Source organism: Thalassophryne amazonica, chromosome 5, assembly GCF_902500255.1.
Source record: "Thalassophryne amazonica chromosome 5, fThaAma1.1, whole genome shotgun sequence".
Taxonomy (NCBI): Eukaryota; Metazoa; Chordata; class Actinopteri; order Batrachoidiformes; family Batrachoididae; genus Thalassophryne; species Thalassophryne amazonica.
The window spans coordinates 35,796,168-35,815,854 of NC_047107.1; the positions used below are offsets into that span (position 1 = coordinate 35,796,168).

The 19,687-nt window shown below is 40.9% G+C and overlaps 1 protein-coding gene across 1 annotated transcript in view; it reads right to left on the minus strand.

Annotated features, from left to right (window-relative positions):
* Window positions 1–2,795: 2,795 nt before the first annotated feature.
* gda (guanine deaminase) overlaps window positions 2,796–19,687 on the minus strand; it is an 89,107-nt gene continuing 72,215 nt past the window's right edge. The window contains exons 10-14 of the mRNA XM_034170001.1: window positions 6,698–6,765; window positions 6,238–6,384; window positions 4,696–4,814; window positions 3,105–3,132; window positions 2,796–2,993 (exon numbers count right to left, since the gene is read on the minus strand). Coding sequence (XP_034025892.1) covers window positions 2,911–2,993; window positions 3,105–3,132; window positions 4,696–4,814; window positions 6,238–6,384; window positions 6,698–6,765 — 445 coding nt within the window. The 3' untranslated portion in view covers window positions 2,796–2,910. The remainder of the gene's footprint in view (window positions 2,994–3,104; window positions 3,133–4,695; window positions 4,815–6,237; window positions 6,385–6,697; window positions 6,766–19,687) is intronic.

The following is a 19,687-nucleotide window of genomic DNA, read 5'->3' on the forward strand; positions in this document are numbered from 1 at the left end:
TGTGGTTCCTGCTCTCCTCAGGACAGGCGTCTTCTATCCTTGAGCCTGCCCACACGTCACCTTTGTGTATTGACTGTTGTGATATTCTGAGATTGTCTGTATGTTCGTTGTGCACATTCACAACATTAAATTGTTATATTTTGGCTTATCTATTGACCGTTCATTTGCACCCCCTGTTGTGGGTCCGTGTCACTACACTTTCCCAACATATCTGCCTTTTTCTTTACAAACTCAAACATTTACTGTATAAACTGAAAAATGCTTGAAGATTTACAATGTGTAAAATGTAAATAAAAACAGAATACAATGATTTGCAAATCCTTTTCAACCTATATTCAATTGAATACACAAGACATTTAATGTTCAAACTGATAAACTTTATTATTTTTGTGCAAATATTTGCTCATTTTCAAATGGATGCCTGCAACACGTTTCAAAAAAGATGGGACAGTGGGATGTTTACCACTGTCACCTTTCCTTTCTATAACAACACTTAAGTGTTAGGAACTGAGAACACTAATTGTTGGAAGCTTTGTAGGTGGAATTCTTTCCCATTCTTGCTTGATGTACGACTTCAGTTGTTCAATAGTCCGGGGTCTCCGTTGTTGTATTTTGTGCTTCATAATACACAACATATTTTCAAAGGGCGACAGGTCTGGACTGCAGGCAGGCCCCGCACTCTTTTACTATGAAGCCACGCTGTTTTAACACGTGCAGAATTTGGCTTGGCATTGTATTGCTGAAATAAGCAGGGACATCCCTGAAAAAGACGTTGTTAGATGGCAGCATGTGTTGCTCCAAAACCTGGATGTACCTTTCAGCATTGATGGCAAATGAGCTCAGGCCCAGAAAAGGCGGCAGCGTTTCTGGATGTTGTTGAAGTATGGCTTTCACTTTGCATGGTAGAGTTTTAACTTGCACTTGTAAATGTAGCGACGAACTCTGTTAACTGACAATGGTTTTCTGAAGTGTTCCTGAGCCCATGCGGTAAGATCCTTTACACAATGATGTCGGTTTTTAATGCATTGCCGCCTGAGGGATCGAAGATCAGGCATTCAATGTTGGTTTTCGGCCTTACTGCTTACCTGTAGAAAGTTCTCCAGATTCTCTGAAACGTCTGATTATATTATGGACTGTAGATGATGTAATCCCTAAATTCCTTGCAATTGAACATTAAGAACCTAATGGACTAATTTTTTTTTTTTCATGCAGTTGTTCAGAAAGTGATGATCCTTGCCCCATCTTTGCTTGTGAATGCTGAGCCTTTTGGGGATGCTCCTTTTATACCCAATCATGACACTCACAATTAGTGTCCTTAGTTCCCAAACACTTACTGAGTGTTGTTACAAGGAAAGGTGATGTAACACAGTGGTAAAAAATTTTTGAAACCTGGGACAATGCCCTGACTCTCTACATCCAAAGCAATCAAAGGGAATTATGTAATTATTAACCATCAGATGACAAAGTAAAACCTTTTAAATCACTCTAAAGTCAGTTTTAAGCAGAAATGAGGAGCTAATTGGTGAATCGCTACTGATGCTTCGAAATGACGTAGGCACAGCAGCACATCAGACTCAGATGTGCTGCTGTGGCACTCTGATCGCTCACCCATCTTTTATGATGAAATAATGCTGAATTTATGTGGAAATGATTGTTGTACAAAAGCTTCACATATCTGCCGCTGAGATAGATGATGACTGGAGTGCAGTTATAAGCAGAAACGAGGCTATCATCGGTGAACCGCTGTTGATGCTCAGAAATGACGCTGCTGATGCGCCGAAATGATGCATGGGCAATGAAGGCAGGGCGGACCGATTTTTAGGGGCGACCGTTTGGTCAGTGACACCAGGATTGGGCTTTCCACTCCATAATATTCATGTTGTTGGACAGGAACAAAGATGCTGCTCACTTGCTGGTGAGTTTGGGGTCGTTGTCTTGTTGAAACATTGATTTAAAGGGCATTTACTATTTGATATAAGGCAATATGACCACTTCAAATATTTTAATGTATTCAAACTAATCCATGATCCCTGGTGTACGATAAATAGGCCCGACACCATAGTCTAAGAAAGATCCCCATAGCATGATATTTGCTCTACCATGCTTCACTGTCTTCACACTATACTGTGGCTTCAGTTCAGCTTTTTGGGGATATCTGGCAAACTGTCTGCAGCCCCTAGTCCTAAAAGGACAATCTTGGTTTCATCAGTCCACAAAATGTTGCACACATTTCTCTTTAGGCCAGTCAGTGTGCTCTTTAGCAAATTGTAACCTCTTCAGCATGTCGTTTTTTTCAACAATGGGACTTCTTAATGGCTTCTTGTCCATAACCTGGCTTCCCATGGGTGTCTTCTACTTGCTACAGTGCTCACAGGTAACTTTAGACCTTTGATCACCTTGGAGCTGATCATTCTCTGAGTCTTTGCCATTCTGGCTATTCTTTCATCCATTTGAATGGTGGTTTTGTTTTCTTCCACGTCTTTCTGGTTTTGGTTACCATTTTAAAGCATTTGAGATCATTTTAGCTGGTCTCATCTTTTTTCCCCTCTCCAATCAACTTTTTAATAAAAGTACGCCGTTTTTCTGATCAGTGTCTGGAACGACCCATTTTACTCAGATTTTCAGAGACGACAACAACAACAACCAGCATGTACATTTGCCTTTGTCCTTATATAAGGGCCACCTGAAAGGGTGCAATAAGGGTCACATAAAGAAATATGCAGGCACTGATATTTTTATTACTTTCTGTAAAGTAATAACAAATTTGATAAATTTTTCTTCGTTTTGATTTGGAATAGAATGTGCAGTGGTTCCACTGGAGTGTGTGGAAATAAAAGGTATTGTCAGATTTTTGAGCTTTACAGTGTTTGAAACACACTGCTATTTTGAACACAACCGTATGTGGAGGTTTTACTCCATATTATCCAAAGGCTCTACAAATGGCACCACTTTCTTTCCAGCAACAAACACCTCCACGATGTTCCGATCATCACCTGTCAGAGTGACACAAACATTGACATGACAGCAAACAGTGGCTGGTACATCAGTCGATAATCTTCACACTAATAACCAGTTTATTGAGCTGCAGATAAATAAGCACTCACCCAACATCAAGAACTTTTCCAAAAGAACCTGCAACCGGAAGGTTGAAATTTTTAGACGATCAAGTGTATCAGTCAGATGTTGTTTTTGCTTTTACCAATGTGTTAGTGTGTGCATTGCTAGTCATGATATTCTGATACAAGAGGTGCTGCTAAGGAGATTGATCGTGTTCTTGTGGGAAGACTCTGGAAATATCTGCAGAATTATAGAAGTGCTCAGTTTGTCACCTGTGTCCACAGAATTATTGTAGCTTCACTACAAATTCAACTGATGTCTTGAAGTGAGGAAAGGTTGACTGCATTGCACTGTGCAGATGATGCTGGGATATTTGGGGAACCAATGGAAGCACTGATTACAGCACTGAAGATGATGAATGTGGAGTCTGCATGTCTAGGTTTGTGATTGTCCTGGAAAAATATAAAATCAAGATCCAGACTTTCAATACTTTCTTAGATTCAGCCACCTGTTTGCCTATATGTACATGGTGTAAGTGTCAAACACGCTCAGAGATTCACTTAACTCAACAGTTACGTTCAGGCTCTGCCTCTGAGGTCACAAGACTCCAGGGAAGACTTTATTGATTTATAAGCAAGGTTGGGTAGGATTACTTTGAAAGAATACATGTGGATTACATGTATGTATGTACATACATCTGGATTACTTGTAATCTGATTACCTTTGGATTACATTTCAAAGTAATCCTACCCAACACTGTTTATAAGGTTGGTGGACAGTTGTTTGGCAATGTTTTTATTAGATTCAAAATCATCTACAGACAATTTAAAGATTCCAATCCACCTAACCCGCATGTCTTTGGATGTAGGAGGAAATCGGAGCACCCGGAGGAAACCCACGCAAACACAGGGAGAACATGCAAACTCCATACAGAAAGTCCACAGGCGGGAATTGAAACAGTGGTAACCACTAAGCTACCATGCTGCCATCAATAAAACAAGGGTCCCTAAATTTATGCACCTGCCCAATTTTGTATAAATAATTATGGCACACTTTTCTGTAAATACTAGAAACTTAATTTCACTTCTCAAATATCAGTGTGTTCATCTGCTATATGATATATTTAACTGAAATTTCTTATCCAGACAACCAATGATGTATAAAGGAAAATCATGAAAATTATCAGGGGTGTCCAAACGTTTGCATACAACTGTATAAGTAAAATAATCATATTCGAAGAAGATACGTCAAAAATAAACATAAGACTACTTTAGTAGAGAAGCTTGAATCTTCGACTGGACTGGGTTTGCTATCTATTAGGTGTACTAGGTCTGTCCGGAGGATCCTTGGGTACACCTTGAATGAATGTCAAAAGAATGGATAGTGGGGGAGACTCAGATGAGAGGCATACTGCCTACATTGAGAGGGAATATCAACTACAACACTGTAGCCATGTATTGTGTTTCCATGTGTATGATCTAGAGCACTGGTGCCACAGGGCTGAGTAACCCAACAACTGGAAGAAGGCTAAGAGGACACCCATATGTCACCTGGCTGTACACTCTAAAAAAAAATGAACCGCTGTCTCAATGAGAAAACTCAGATAAAAGTTGAAACTATAGCTACTGTATGACCAACCTTTGGTTCTTCTTGTTGGAACAGGTCAATTGGTCCACCAACAGCAGCAACATTCACTCTTATTGCATCAAAGTCTTTGCCCACTTCAAAGTTCCCTGTGTGATCATCAAGAGCCAAGGCTGGGGACACAGGATAAATCAAAGTCAAACTGTTGTATTTTCTGCAGTCTTGTAAAATTAGATTATGATTGCAAAGGATCTAATGGAACATTTATTTCAGAAATGGAAACAGAATTATTTTCTTGATGAAGAAAAACCTTTCCACAACATCAAGCCAAGTCGGGAACAAGCCAGAGGAGATATTGTGCTCATATGATCACCACAATACATAATCAAGAGAGATCTAAATGAGTGCAAATAAGGGTCTATGACAAGGACCAAACCACTGGTAACACTCACGAACAGGAAGGCCAGATTTGACTTTGTCACAAAATACAGAAAAAGCCTGCCCACTTCCGGAACAAGATTCTTTAGACAGATGAAATCAAGAAGAAGAGGTTCTTATTTAACAAAGGTAACCAACGAAACCCCAAAGCTTAGAATGGAATAAACTTTATTGCCTGTCCCACAAAGGTCACAGAAATTCTTCTTCAACAACTGGCTCTTAAAAACACATAAAATACTCACGCAAAACTTCACTGTTAAAAAAAAAAAAGCACAACTGACAACACAAGCGTCAATCTGGTCTTATTGAGAGTTGCTATAGCAGAGTGGATGAAAGATTTCTTGTAAATATTTTTTGCGCGCCAGAGGGACTTTGTATCACCTGCCTGATGGCAGTAACTAGAAGCAGCACAATAAATTCTGAAGTGTGTAGGGCTCAACTATCTGCTCGGATTCAGCCAAATACTGCTAAATCGATAGTACATCACTTCACAGTGCAGAAAGTTAATGACCCAAAAACAGTGGTGTCCAAAGTATTCCAGAAAGGGCCGAGAGGGTGCAGGTTTTCATTGCAGTCACTGACTCCAGCAGGTGATTTCACTGATGAACTCATCCCATCTTCTCAAAGTGATGTTAACCAGTGAAATCACCTGTTCGAGTCAATGGCTGCAAAGGAAAACCTGCACCCTCTTGGCCCTTTCTGGAATACCTTGGACACCACTGCCCAAAAACATATTGCCAAAGCAAACCAAGAGCTTCCCAACACAAACAAATGAAAGATTCTTCAATGGCCAAGTGAGTCACTTGAGCTCAATGTAAACTAAAGACAAGATAGAGAGCAGAAAGATGAGCAAACGGATAGCAACTGAAGGGGGCTACAACAAAAGCTTGGCAAAGCACCTATGACTGCAAAGGACTTTCATTCAAATAACAATAATCCTCATTTAAAATGATCTCAGTGTGTCCAATTACTTTTAGCCTCTGAAAATGAAGTTAATGTGAAAAAAAATGTAATTCCCTCATGGTTAGTGTGATGTTTACTTTATCCCACTGAATTCAAGCAGAAAGTCCAGTTGGGAGTTGATGGGATAATCTGTTTGGTTACGGTATATGAATAAAACGCCTCTGTTTCTAAGAGGGAGCGGATAATGTGTCTTACCCTGGCTGCCTCCCAGTGTAGCCAGCCTGAACACCTCTTCAAAGGTGAGCCTGACATACTGTGGTTTCTGGAGGGTCAAAATTTTGGATGTTTGCAAGGCGCACCTCATGGCGTCCAGTATGGAGGCAGAATAGCCTCCCGCCACATCTGACGGGGGTGACAAATACAGAGTAAAATAATACAGGCATATTCACATTTAAACAACACTCGCACTTCTCATGACAAATAAAAAGCAACTCCAAATTCAAATTAATATTGCAATTGGCCAGAAAATGAAAAACAATTGTCATTTTTTTCCCATTTGAATATTTTAATCACTATGTTGAAATAAATAGTAAGCAAGGAGTATCTCAAAATAAATATGTATTCATTTGCCAGGTTCAGTGAAATATTTAATCTGTGTAACATGTTCTGTCACAATGACCGTATAATTCATTTGAAAATGATGATTTATACCCACCAGTTCCCAACCCCAACTTCACTTTGTGCTTCAGGACTTTTCGGACATCCAACAGGCCACTGCATAATCTGGTCAGTCAGAAGATATAAAACTAGATAAATGCAGAATTGTCTTAGTTGCTTTTCTGTGGAGAACTAAATATTACAAGCATGGACTATAGGTTGGGCAATGTTTATTTTTCCAGTATTTTGAGTATATTATGTAAATGCTAGCAAGAAATAAATACTTCTAAAACTTAAAATGCTGTTTTTGTAACCTGATAACACCTCTGGAGTGATATACAGTGAGGAAAATGAGTATTTGAACACCCTGCGATTTTGCAAGTTCTCCCACTTAGAAATCATGGAGGGGTCTGAAATTTTCATCTTAGGTGCATGTCCACTGTGAGAGACATAATCTAAAAAAATCCGGAAATCACAATGTATGATTTTTTTTTTTTTTTAATAATTTATTTGTATATTACTGCTGCAAATAAGTATTTGAACACCTACTAACTAACAAGAATTCTGTCTCACACAGACCTGTTAATTTTTCTTTAAGAAGCCCTCTTATTCTGCACTCTTTACCTGTATTAACTGCACCTGTTTGAACTTGTTACCTGTATAAAAGACACCTGTTCACACACTCAATCAATCACACTCCAACCTGTCCACCATAGCCAAGACCAAAGAGCTGTCTAAGGACACCAGAGACAAAACTGTAGACCTGCACAAGGCTGGGATGGACTACAGGACAACAGGCAAGCAGCTTGGTAGAAGACAACAATTGTTATTTATATTTATATTGAAGGGAGGATGGGGTCATGTATTGCGAGTAACCGTTACTGACTGCCACTATTTTTTTTTTCCTGATTTCTTATAGTGTTTCTTAAAGCCAGAAAGTTGCCATTTGAAATGACTTTAGTTTTGTGCCATGTCTGTGATCTGCTTTTTTTCTACAAAATTAAACAACTGAATGAACATCCCCCGAGGCCGGTGATTCCATAATTTTTGCCAGGGGTTGTATGTACATTGCACAATATCAATTATTACAGCATTTGAGCATTACATTTAGAGGAAATTTCCTCCACAGTTTATTATTTTAGCTGTTAATCATAACACAAATAGATAAGCAATGATAACTGCTGGGAAATATAGAAATTAATATCTGATTATATGTCATGAGCTATGTGTCTGACTCCTGTGATGGAGGTCTCACAGACTGTGAGAGAGTCTATTTTCCCTATAAATTGGTGGATTCACTAATGGTCTGACACTCTTTCATTCCGTGGAGTTAGAATCATCCTGGGTATGTGAAACCTCCATGACAGGAGTTGGCCTCAGACTAGAGACAGGGAGGCCTTCTGATTATGACTATCAGAGGGTGCTGTGATCTACTAGAAATAGTGAGAGTTGTTTTTGTTTTCAATCATATGGCACTTGATAATGAAGTTTATTCATTTATTTATTTTTTGTCAAGCCAAATTTTTTGGTGTCAGTGTTGCAATGATAAAAAATACAGTTCTCAGCCAAAACCTTAACCTTTACCACCAACAGTGCAGAGGCGGTGTTCCCTCACCACCTCTGCACAGCTACTAAAGCTTGCAAAAAACACCAAGTACCTATTATGCCCATTTTTCCCTACAAAGAAAGGTACAAGTATCTTTATGATCAATGGCAATCATATCATTGACATTTCTGCAAATTTCTGATCCACAAAATTTGCAAGATAAACTATTAGAGTTGGCGTTAAGAAAGACCTACACCAGAGCATAATGTAGTGAGGAAAAGCAAGGGCTTTCAGAAGTATTTCAGCTACAGGAATTAAACAAGTTTTAAAGTAATGTCATCATCAAAGGTACAGAGTGTGGCGGTTCCGTGGTTTTTAGTTCTTGTATGATTTTGGGTTTTCCTCTGTTGTTGGTTCATTGCTCCCTGTGTGTGGGTGTGTCTCTCCTCATCTGTCATGTGCTCCTGTACAGTGGTTTGCAAAAGGATTCAGTATTTAATTTGTCTGTGGCATTTCAAATAAGTAAGTCCCTTCGGCTGCTCCCTTGTTTGCACTCGGGGTCGCCACAGCAAATCCAAGGTGGATCTGCATGTTGATTTGGCACAGGTTTTACGCCGGATGCCCTTCCTGACGCAACTCCACATTACATGGAGAAATGTGGCAGGGGTGGGATTTGAACCCAGAACCTTCTGAACTGAAACCAAGCGCATTAACCACTTGGCCACCACCGTAAATCAGGCTTCTCAATATAAAAATTTCTAAAATTATCTTCCTTAGACTCAAACTAAAAGTAAATCTCTACAACTTGATATAAATTAATTAAAAATATAAAAGCCAAGATGATGGGTTGCATAAGTAATGGGCTCCTTTGGTATAATACCTGTAAATAATCAGTTTAATTGCCTGTTTTCTTCAGGCATGTCAGGGGATGGATACACGAACATTTCCAAGACAATATGTCTTAAACTTTATTTACATCAGTTATGAAGAAATACAAACAGTATGGCACTCTATGATAAATCTGTGTAGACAGTTCTCAAAAACTGAGTGATTGTACAAGAATGAGAAGAGAGATGAAAGCCACCAAGACACCCAGACAACCTAGAAGATGTTACAGGCTTCTGTGGCTGTGACTGGAGAAATTGTGCATAGTGCATGTTTTGCATTTTGTATACAGCATTATGATGAAGCGGTACAGAGGAGGATTTTCTTTCACCAAAACATTAAATCTAGGGTTGCACCTCAGATGTACCTTCCGGCAAATTGTAGCTGAACTTTCAGGTCTTTTGTAAAACCATCCACTTTTTCAAAGCAGTGTATGTGTGGATGTGTGTGCCGATCATCTCATTGTCTCTTGCATGTGTGTGCGTGTCATGTTCGTTGCCTCCCTTCATCTTCTGTGTCTTGTGTTGTGTCTAGCCCCTTGCGTGTTGTTTATTATTCTGTTTTGGTCCTGTTGTCAGTCCTGTGTCTCGGTGTTGTGCTGTCATTTAAACACCCGTCACACCAGAAGCCAAATGAAAATTCTACCACCATTCGGGCAAAGCCGAGGCACATTCGAAAACCTCTTGTTGTGTGTTGGGGGGTGTGGCTGGATGTTTTGGTGTTCTTTTCTTTTCTTTGCTCTTCAGGTGGCATGGAACTGATTTGTCTGTGGAGAAGGTGCTGGCTGAAGAGTCCTCACCCTCACTCAACATCATGTGTAGCACCTGTGACTGGTGCTCACATGCAACCTTAAAGACTTTCAGCTGAAGCAGATAATTGGATGGCGTTCTGCATTTAAGGCATGTGTGATTCAAGCAGAACTGCCGGGAACTCGACCTTGTGATGTTCGTTTGTGAGACGCTGAGGACCGCGCCTGGGTTTGACACACCGAGCCCGTGAAGCAAGGAAGGGTGAGGACACATGCTGTCAGCACACATCAAAGGTGATTAAGTGTTTGACTAATTGTTGATAGTAACTTGGTGTTTTGTTACACAGTATACTTGAATTGTGATGAGATTGTGCAGCTTGCTTCTCACTGCTGTGGCGTGCGGATAAGTGATCCTCCACCTGTTGTGAGAAGCTGCTCATTTGCATAAAGTTAAAAAAGATACAGAACCTGAATGTGTTGCTGATAGCGTGTGTCTTTTGAAAAGATAGTGTTGTAACTGCTGACTTACCTCACTCTTCTTTGCTTCACAGAGAGTCAGTTTGTCGTGTCCACCTGGGGGTGTTTGCGGTGGTAGTGGGTCCAGGAGCGCCGAGCTTTGATCCTTGCGGGCGCTGGAGAGCGTGCCAACAGTCACTCCACCAGAAGGACGCTATTTTGTTTTTACACTTTTTATGCACAGCGGGTTAAATAATATATTTTGGAACCGCTTTTCTCTGGTTATTTGTAGCGCTGGGTTCCGTCGGACGCAGGTTCCGCTCCTCAACCGCGTCGACACAACACCTCTGATAGCTATCTGAGTACAATCCAAACACTCGGGCACATTTGCACGTCCAGCACAAAGTGGGGACCACATGCACCCAACTCCGATGTGCGTTGAGGTGGATAAAGCTTGAACAATGGTCAAAGGGCAGTCTGACTGTTCTAAATGTTCTGATGGGTCAAAACAGCATTCAAAACAGTCTGATCACGTTCAAGATAATTGCATGGTCAGGCACGTCAAGTCCTTCCGGCATGTCCCGAGTGCGCACCGGATGAGACAGACAGCACCCTGGTGCATCCTGTTTGGTGTACTAAGGACATATTGTAATGTGCAAAGTCTGTGGCATGCAGTCATTATGTGGGGGGTGAGAATTACTGACCAGTCTGTAAATCTGCTTATCTGTGGATACCATAGCAGATGAGAGTCTACGACTTCCACATGGACAGGGATCAAGTCTGAGAAAGGCTGGGGTCTGTTGGTGCCAGTGCTGAGTACCAGATACTGGAGCGTGAAGCAGATATGAGTCTAGGAGTTCCATTGGTTGGGGTATCAGTCCAACACAGGTTAATTCCCCAGCCAAGGCTGGGACCCAGTTGCAGCTAGGTGGACTAGGACGATGCAAATAAAGTGTCTTGCCGAAGGGCACAAACAGGAAGCCTGAAGCAAATATGGTACTGAAACGAAGCCACCTGCTCTCCCATAATTCACTCTATTTGACAGTTTTCTCAAATAAATTGTAACAAGTGTTTCATAGGCATCTATGCCAATCTATTATGAATGATCAAAAAATATTATGAATTCTCCATGCCCCAGTCATGAGACTGAGCACAGCAATATGGTTAAGAGTTCATGTTGACAATAACAGTAAAGCTGCAATGAAATATAAAGCAATAGAAAGAAATTTTATGTAAAGGAAGGCTTCTGAATAGGTTTACCATCCTGAGCTTTATTTGCCCTTTGAGCCTCCCATTCCAACTCTTGACCTCAACTGCTCTTTTTTCCGTTTCTGAGAAGGACTATTTGTCTGACATTGAACAGGAGGAGCAACTGTACATCACTGACACAACGTCATGTTACATACAGCTCAGTGACTGGACTTGGTTTCTGCAGCAGTATTTCTGTTAATTCGCAGAAAAAAAACTATGTTTTGTTCTGCATCACGACCATCAAATATCCTTGAGCCACAGAATTCCTGTTTGAGTCAGATACAGACAATCCAATAACATCTCTTCCCTTGTCATTCATTACACAACCCCAACCTCTTGCCAGTGCATCCGGAAAGTATTCACAGTGCTTCACTTTTCCACATTTTGTTACATTACAGCCTTTTCCAAAATGAAGTAAATTCATTTTTCCCCTCAAAATTCTACTCAGAACATCCCATAATGACACCATGAAAAAGTCCCCCCCCCCCACCAAAAAAATGTTATTAAAAATAAAAAACTAAGAAATTACATGTATGTAAGAATTCACACCCGTTGCAGATACTTTGTTGATGCACCTTGGCAGCAATTACTGCTTCAAGTCTTTTGAATATGATGCCACAAGCTTGGTGCACCCTATCTTTTGGGCAGTTTGTCCATTCCTCTTTGCAGCAACTCTAAGCGTGATCAGGTTGGATGGGGAGCGTCGGTCCACAGCCATTTTCAGGTCTCTCCAGAGATCTGAAAGATGAATCATCACCCCAGCCTGAGGTCAGGAGTGCTCTGGAGCAGGTTTTCATCCAGGATGTCTCTGTACATTGCTGCATTCATCTTTCCCTCAATCCTGACTAGTCTCCCAGTTCCTGCTGCTGAAAACATCCCCTAGCATGATGCTGGTAACCACCATGCTCACTGTAGGGATAGTGCCTGGTTTCCTCCAAACATGATGTCTGGCAATTTACACCAAAGAGCTCAATCTTTGTCTCATCAGACCAGCGAATTAGGGAATCTGTTGTCTGATGATTTGCAGACGTTCATACAGCATTTTACGGTTGCAAATTGAGTTTTTGCAAAAGGAGTTTTACAGGCGACGAGTTAGTGTAGCTGGTAAAACGGATATTTGCGGCAGTAATCCAGCATGAATGTCCGCAAATCATCAGACACAACAGGGTTATTCCCATTCTAATCCAATTCCATTGTTTGCACGGTTTATTTTTCTGTAAGTAATTCGGTCGGCGAATCGTTGTGAAAGGGTGTGGTAGGCTCATCAAAGCTTACCATCGCAACAGCGTCTTCATGCCAAACTGGAAATTCTGTGAGCAGACCCACAGATTTCTCCATCTCGTCAGCTGCACTGAGTTAAATCCATGGTAAGCCAATTAATCAATCCAGTTAAATCCACACATTTCGAGATTGTCGTTGCTGCGCTAGTTTCTGTCGGTCTCAGGTTACAGCGTCAATGTTGACACCTGTGCAGCAATGTGGTCGGGGGCGGAGTAACACATCAAATGTGAAACTGTTTTAATATTTTTCCACGTCCACGCGATATTTTATGGTCTGAAATCTCACACAATTAGCCAATAGACTGCTGCAGAGATGGCTGTCCTTCTGGAAGGTTCTCCTCTCTCCACAGAGGAATGCTTTAGCTCTGACAGAGTGACCATTGAGTTCTTTGTCACCTTTCTGACTAAGGCCCTTCTCTACGTATATTCAATAGGATTTAGATCATAGAAGGCCACTTCAGAATAGTCCAATGTTTTGTTCTTAGCCATTCCTGGGCATTTTTAGCTGTGTGTTTTGGGTCATTGGGTTGGAGGACCCATGACCTGGAACTGAGACCAAGCTTTCTGACACTGGGCAGCACATTTCTGTCCAGAATGCCTTGATAGTCTTGAGATTTCATCATATCCCCACACAAATTCAAGACACCCTGTGCCAGATGCAGCAAAGCAGTCCCAGAACATAACTGAGGCTCCTCCATGTTTCACAGTAGGTACAGTGTTCTCTTCTTTGTATGCTTCATTTTGGTGTCTGTGAACTTAGAGCTGATGTGACTTGCCAGAAAGCTCCAGTTTTGTCTCATCTGCTCAAGTAGGGACATTTTCACAGAAGATTTGTGGCTTGTCAGTATCCTTTTTGGCAAATTTCAGTCTCCATTATTTATGATTTGCTTCAACTGTGGCATCTTCCTCAGCCATCTTCCATTAAGCTTTGGCTCAAATAGCAATGGATGGTTTAAAACTGTATTTTTGTACCTTAAGTCCAGTGGTGGGCACAGATAACCAAAAAATTAACTTCGATAATAGATAATCAGATAACTGAAAAGTTACTTTTATAAAGCTTAACCAATAACCCACCCAAAAATTTATCGAACGTTACAGATAACCGATAAATTCCAGTATTGTCTCTGGTACACTTGCAACTATTAACAAGCTGATTTTGAGTTTTAACCCCACGATCGCTTCTGGAATCATCAAAGGCGACCACAGACACAATGAGTCAGCACTTCTGTCTTTTAGCGCCCTGCCCCCTGCTGGAAGCTCCTGTTTACTACATGGCTTCCAGCACAGAAGCAGCTTAGAGGAGCAATGAAGCTCAACTCTCTACCCAATCCGACGGAGGCGGAGGTCTTGGAAAATAAAGCAGTGCTGACTTATGATTTGGTGTATAAATAAAATTAATACTGACAGAATAACTCTATTAATGTCAATTCTGTCATTTGTACAAAGTTAAAATATAAGGGCCCTGTCCCACTGGGGAGAGGATTAATTGCGCATGATATGAGTATACAAATTGCGGGCATTCGTTGTCGTCCGCATCAAAAATGGTCAAAAATGACAAATGTCCCAGTATAAATTACGGATATATTAATAATATACAGCGAATATATGATGAACAATCACAGTTATATAACGCATGTAGTGAGGAAACTGAGCCGACACATTGCGATGATCACGGCAGTATTACGGGTGTATTATGAATGCATCGTGCACGTGATGTGCGTGCATGGCATCTGCATTGCGGTCATAAAAGAAGCGCACTCGGGCTGTCGGAATCACTATTCACACCAACAATACAGGCTCTGGAGCATTTGCTGGACTTGGACAAGTTGATCACAGAGTGTTGTCATGCGAGGGTAACTGTTCATGGTTTGGGGAGCGGGAGGGGGGAAGCCGCTCGGGGTGTGAGGCGGTATTTTTTTTTTTTTTTTTTTTTTTGAGAGTGTCACAGAAAACAGACGTCAGCATGAGTTGTGGCTACACAGCAACTCTTCCTTTTGTTGGTGTTAAATAAAAGTCCTGGATTGCAGCAGCTATTACGTCTTTGTGGATTTACACAGCCGGACCGGCACTGACTGGCAGGTATGTCGCTTTCTGCCACATATAGTACTTTGGGTTTACGTGATGTGTTTGTTATGCATTCACAGATTGTCCGTAAATCAGCTGCAAAGCAGATGTAATAAAAAACGCTTTATTCGTGGCCAATTTGTATGCATTCGCTACAACATATTTTAGTTTGTGATGTGGACATGATAGGCATGATATCTATCTGTTTTACACACTGTCCCAGTCCGCTGCCAAGCCGCAAATCCCTGTCAGGTGCAGATATCAGCGGTTAACAGCAGATATACAGTGCATAGAGTGAGTATGTATTGTGTATGAATTGAGTATATATGGAGTATGTAAGGCGGATGTCATCCGCATTCAGATTTTTGAACAGCTCAAAAATCCTGGTTGCGGACATGTGTGCCTCTGCAGATGATCACAGGCGTGTTCAGATGATGGCTGACTCATACAGGCATGTTACACGGATATTGCGGATGTTTGGCGAATATGGGCCAATTTTGTGCGCAATTCATGGGCCCTAACATATATCTTTTAATGTTGAATAATGCACTAATTCTGAAGTTTTGTAACAAACACAGACAGATGGCAAAGGATTCTGGGTAAAATGTGCCTCCGCTAACACTGATTGGTTGACTCATTTAATGTGAGGTGTGTCATGTGTTGGTGTTAAATGTGCTTTTGTAAAATATGCCATTTTTTAATTTGTAAAAAAAAGGCATTTTCAAAAAAAAAAGCCAAGTTGTAATTAGATAACCGTCTGATATAACCAGTGTCAAAATACAGTAAGTAGAACACTGCCATGATCTAATGGTGCCAGACGTTTAGTACTTAAGCTGCGTTTACACTGTGCGAGTTTTGGCCCTTTTTCAGCTGATTTTTCATGCGTGCGAGAATTTTTTGGATCGCACCCAGTTTCAGGTTAATCACGCATTCTGCATCGTTTAGTATGCATGGAGTAACAACCTGTGTTTAACATCTCACGACCACCTCCTGATCGCCAGTCGTATGGTTGGATGAAAATCAAACCTGTTTGATATTCTGGTCGGCCATAGTAAGGGTAAACTTACTGCTGAAGCGCTACAAGCGTCCAACCTCTTGCACTGTGCCTGTGCAAACACCGGAAAGAGCATAACAGTGATCATCTCTTTGGGAGAGCAGCTTCTGTTTCTTTTCCCCCTTATTCTTCAACTCAAGTCTTGTAATGTTTTTTTTTACTTTGATGTCTCCCATCAAGAGTTTTTGTAAAAAAAATAAGAAATGTTAATTAAGTCTGAAAAAAACCTCTGTTTACATTTTGCTTCTGGAAACACGAGTCCAACGTATGGTTTTTGAATGTACAATGACAAGTAGATGGCAGGAGAGGCTGTGAAAACTTGCCCAAACAAAATTCCAGATAATACGTGTCTGCTACGTTTAAGATGCATGGAATTTAATAAACGCAAACACAATAACAACGTCTATAAACCCAGAGAATATATTCACGAGAGTTTTAGGCACAATATACAAAGACTTTAATGCTGTTGTCCATGTGGAGCCTGATCAGAGCGTCTCCAACGCATTTCTCCTGTCATGAACGTACTGAGATTACCCTACCCATAATGCACTGGGCACAGCATCTCCACACTAAAACCTTAAAAATTAGCGCATTACTTTAAAACTAAAACATATATCTGATATTTTCACTTTATAAACTTCATACGTGACGTTAATTTAATAACTTGTCCAAAATTAGTTTGGTTAAAATTGAACCATAAGTTAAAAATGTGTGCCTCTGGATGACTTGGGTGATATTGCCAGTGTATCAGTATGGGGTTAAAAGAAATTAGTTTTTTTTATGACCAGTTCTTTGCCTGCAGAGGATAGAGTGACTTCTTCTAGAATCAGCTTTCCTTTGTTTGTAGAGAGTAAAACTACATATCTGCTACAAAACATTTAACAGGTAGGTGTTCAACTGATTATAAATTTTATAAATATTTGTAGCTGTTCAGCTTTGTTTACCATGTTAACGGTCTAAAAATTATTGGACCAAAACGTATTGGAAGATAATTAGTCCGATAATGGTTTTCAAAGTTATCTGAAAAGCTAATCTGATAATGAAAACATTATCTTCGATAATTATTGGATTAGCGGAACTGTGCCCACCACTGCTTAAGTCTGTCTTGCATTGGAAAATAAAAATTATTAAAAAAAAAAAAATACAGCAATGGATGGTTCGATTTGATACTGTACACTGACCCTGGACTTCACCTCTAATCTCTTTGGAAGTTGTTCTGGGCTGTTTGGTTGCATCTCTTCAATTTGTCATTGATTTACCTCTTGCAATTACATCCAGCGAGGTTGGCTACAGTCCTGTGAACCTTAAACCTCTGAATAATCTGTAACTGCAGTCACAGGAACATCAAGCTACTTGGGGACGTTCCTGTAGCCTTTACCTTTAATATGCTTGTCAATAATTGCTTTTCAATCTCCTGAAAGAACTGTCCTTAGCTTTCTGTGGTCCATGTTCACTGTGGTTCACACCATGATACCGAACAGGGCAGAGTGATGACTTTTCACTTTTTAAATGTGCGGACTGACTGATTACAAGTTTGAAGACATCTGTGATGCTAATTACTTTAAAGGATATGTGCTAATAATTAGTGATCTCTGATGTATTTTATTCAGTGGTGGGCACAGATAACCAAAAAATTAACTTCCATAACAGATAATCAGATAACTGAAAAGTTATCTTTGATACAGATAAAATGATAAACCACCCAAAAATGTATTGGAAGTTACAGATAACCGATAACCAATAAATTCCAGTATTGTCTCTGGTACTTTTGCAACTACTAATAAGCTGAATTTGAGTTTTAACACCACGATCGCTTCTGGTAGCATCAAAAGCAACAACAGACTCAAACAATGAGCCCAGACTTCTGTCTTTGAACATCTTGCCCCCTGCTGGAAGCTCTTGTTTACTACATGGCTTCCAGCACAGAAGCAAGCTGAGAGCAGCCACAAAGCCCAGCTTTCTACCTAATCACAATGCTCCGGTCAGGTGGAGGGCTTAGAAAATAAAACAGTGCTGACTTATGGTTTTGATTTATAAATAACATTATATGAGGGGTAGGCTGAAAAGTTCTAAGGCTGACTATGATGCAGTTGTCGAACTGAACAAATTCAGGGTTATTTTTCTACATAGTCTCCCTGTAACTCCACACACTTCTTCCAGCAGTGCTTGAGTGCTCCGATTCCCTTGGCATAGAAGCTTTCATCTTGAGAGTCAAAATAGTCCTCAATGGCAGCCATCACCACCTCATTGCTCCTATAGTGCTTCCAAGCCAATTTTTTTTTTCAGGTTTGGGAACAGATGAAAGTCCGAGGGTGCCAAGTCAGGGGAGTATGGTGGGTGATCTACCAGTTCGAATCCACACTCGTGGATAGTGGCCATGGCTGACTTGTGAGCTGGGGCATTGTCTTGATGGAACAGCACCCCTTTCGTCAGCTTTCCTGGTCGCTTCTTTTTGATAGCCTCGCGTAACTTTCTCAGTAGGTTAGAATAGTACTGTCCATTTATGGTTTGTCCCTTTTCAAGATAGTCCACGAACATAATGTCCTTGGCATCCCAGAAAACTGAAACCATGACCTTCCCCGCAGACGAAACAACCTTGGCCTTCTTTGGAGGTGGTGACCTTGGGTGTTTCCACTGCATTGATTGTTTTTTGTCTCTGGTTCAAAGTGGTGAACCCAACACTCTGGGTAAGAAAACGTTCCATGTAATTGGCTCAATCCTCTTCAAATTGCGCCAAGTTTGCCTTCGACATGACTAGCCTGGTGCATTTCTGATCAGGCGTCAGAAGATGTGGCACCCACTGAGCTGAGCTGACACCTTTGACATTCCAAGTTCTTCATGCCGAATGTGTTCAATTCTCTCACGGGATATTCCCGATATACCCGATAGAATAACTCCATTAATGTCAATTCTGTCATTTGTACAAAGTTAAAATATAACATATATCTTTTAATGTTGAATAATGCACTAATTCTGTGGTTTTGTAACAAACACAGACAGATCGCAAAGGATTCTGGGTAAAATGTACCTCTGCTAAACACTGATTGGTTCAGTCATTCATTATGTAAACCAACACGTTAATGTGACGTGTGTCATGTGTTGGTGTTTACAGATAAATGTGCTTTTGTAAAATATTCCATTTTTTTATTTGTAAAAACAGGCATTTTTACGGAGCCCTGGAAGTGTCATCTCAAAATGTTTTGCATGTGAAGACAATGTGCGCTCATTTTATTATATTTTGCGCACGTTTTATGATGTTGTGCGCACGTTGTTGTGTGGGCCGCTGAAGAGGAGGTACTGCTGGCCCACCACCACCAGAGGGCGCCCTGATTGAAGTGCGGGCTTCAAGCACGAGAGGGCGTCGGAGCAACAGAGAGTGACAGCTGTCACTCATCAACAGCACCAGCTGTCACTCATTCTATCATCCACATCACCATAAAGCAGGACTGCAACTCCACCTCCCCGCCGAGAAATCAGCTACCACTCAGGTAACCTTCTCTGCTGTGATTTACTGAATATTGTTCTGTGTGCAGCCGTTTGCCCTGTGGATACAGTCTTCTGTTGGATTGGCGTACAGTGTGGGTTTGCGATGTCTTCGCCTCCAACTCCTTCCAGAGAAGCGACTGACAGGAGCTGCACAGGTGTTTCTGTTTCTGGAGGTGGAGGTTCTCCCTCCAGGAGGAACTGAGTATTGAGAGATTACTGGGTGTGTACTCAGACACCCACCATTAACTGTTTCTGTTTCCTGCCAGCAGTACCAGGTC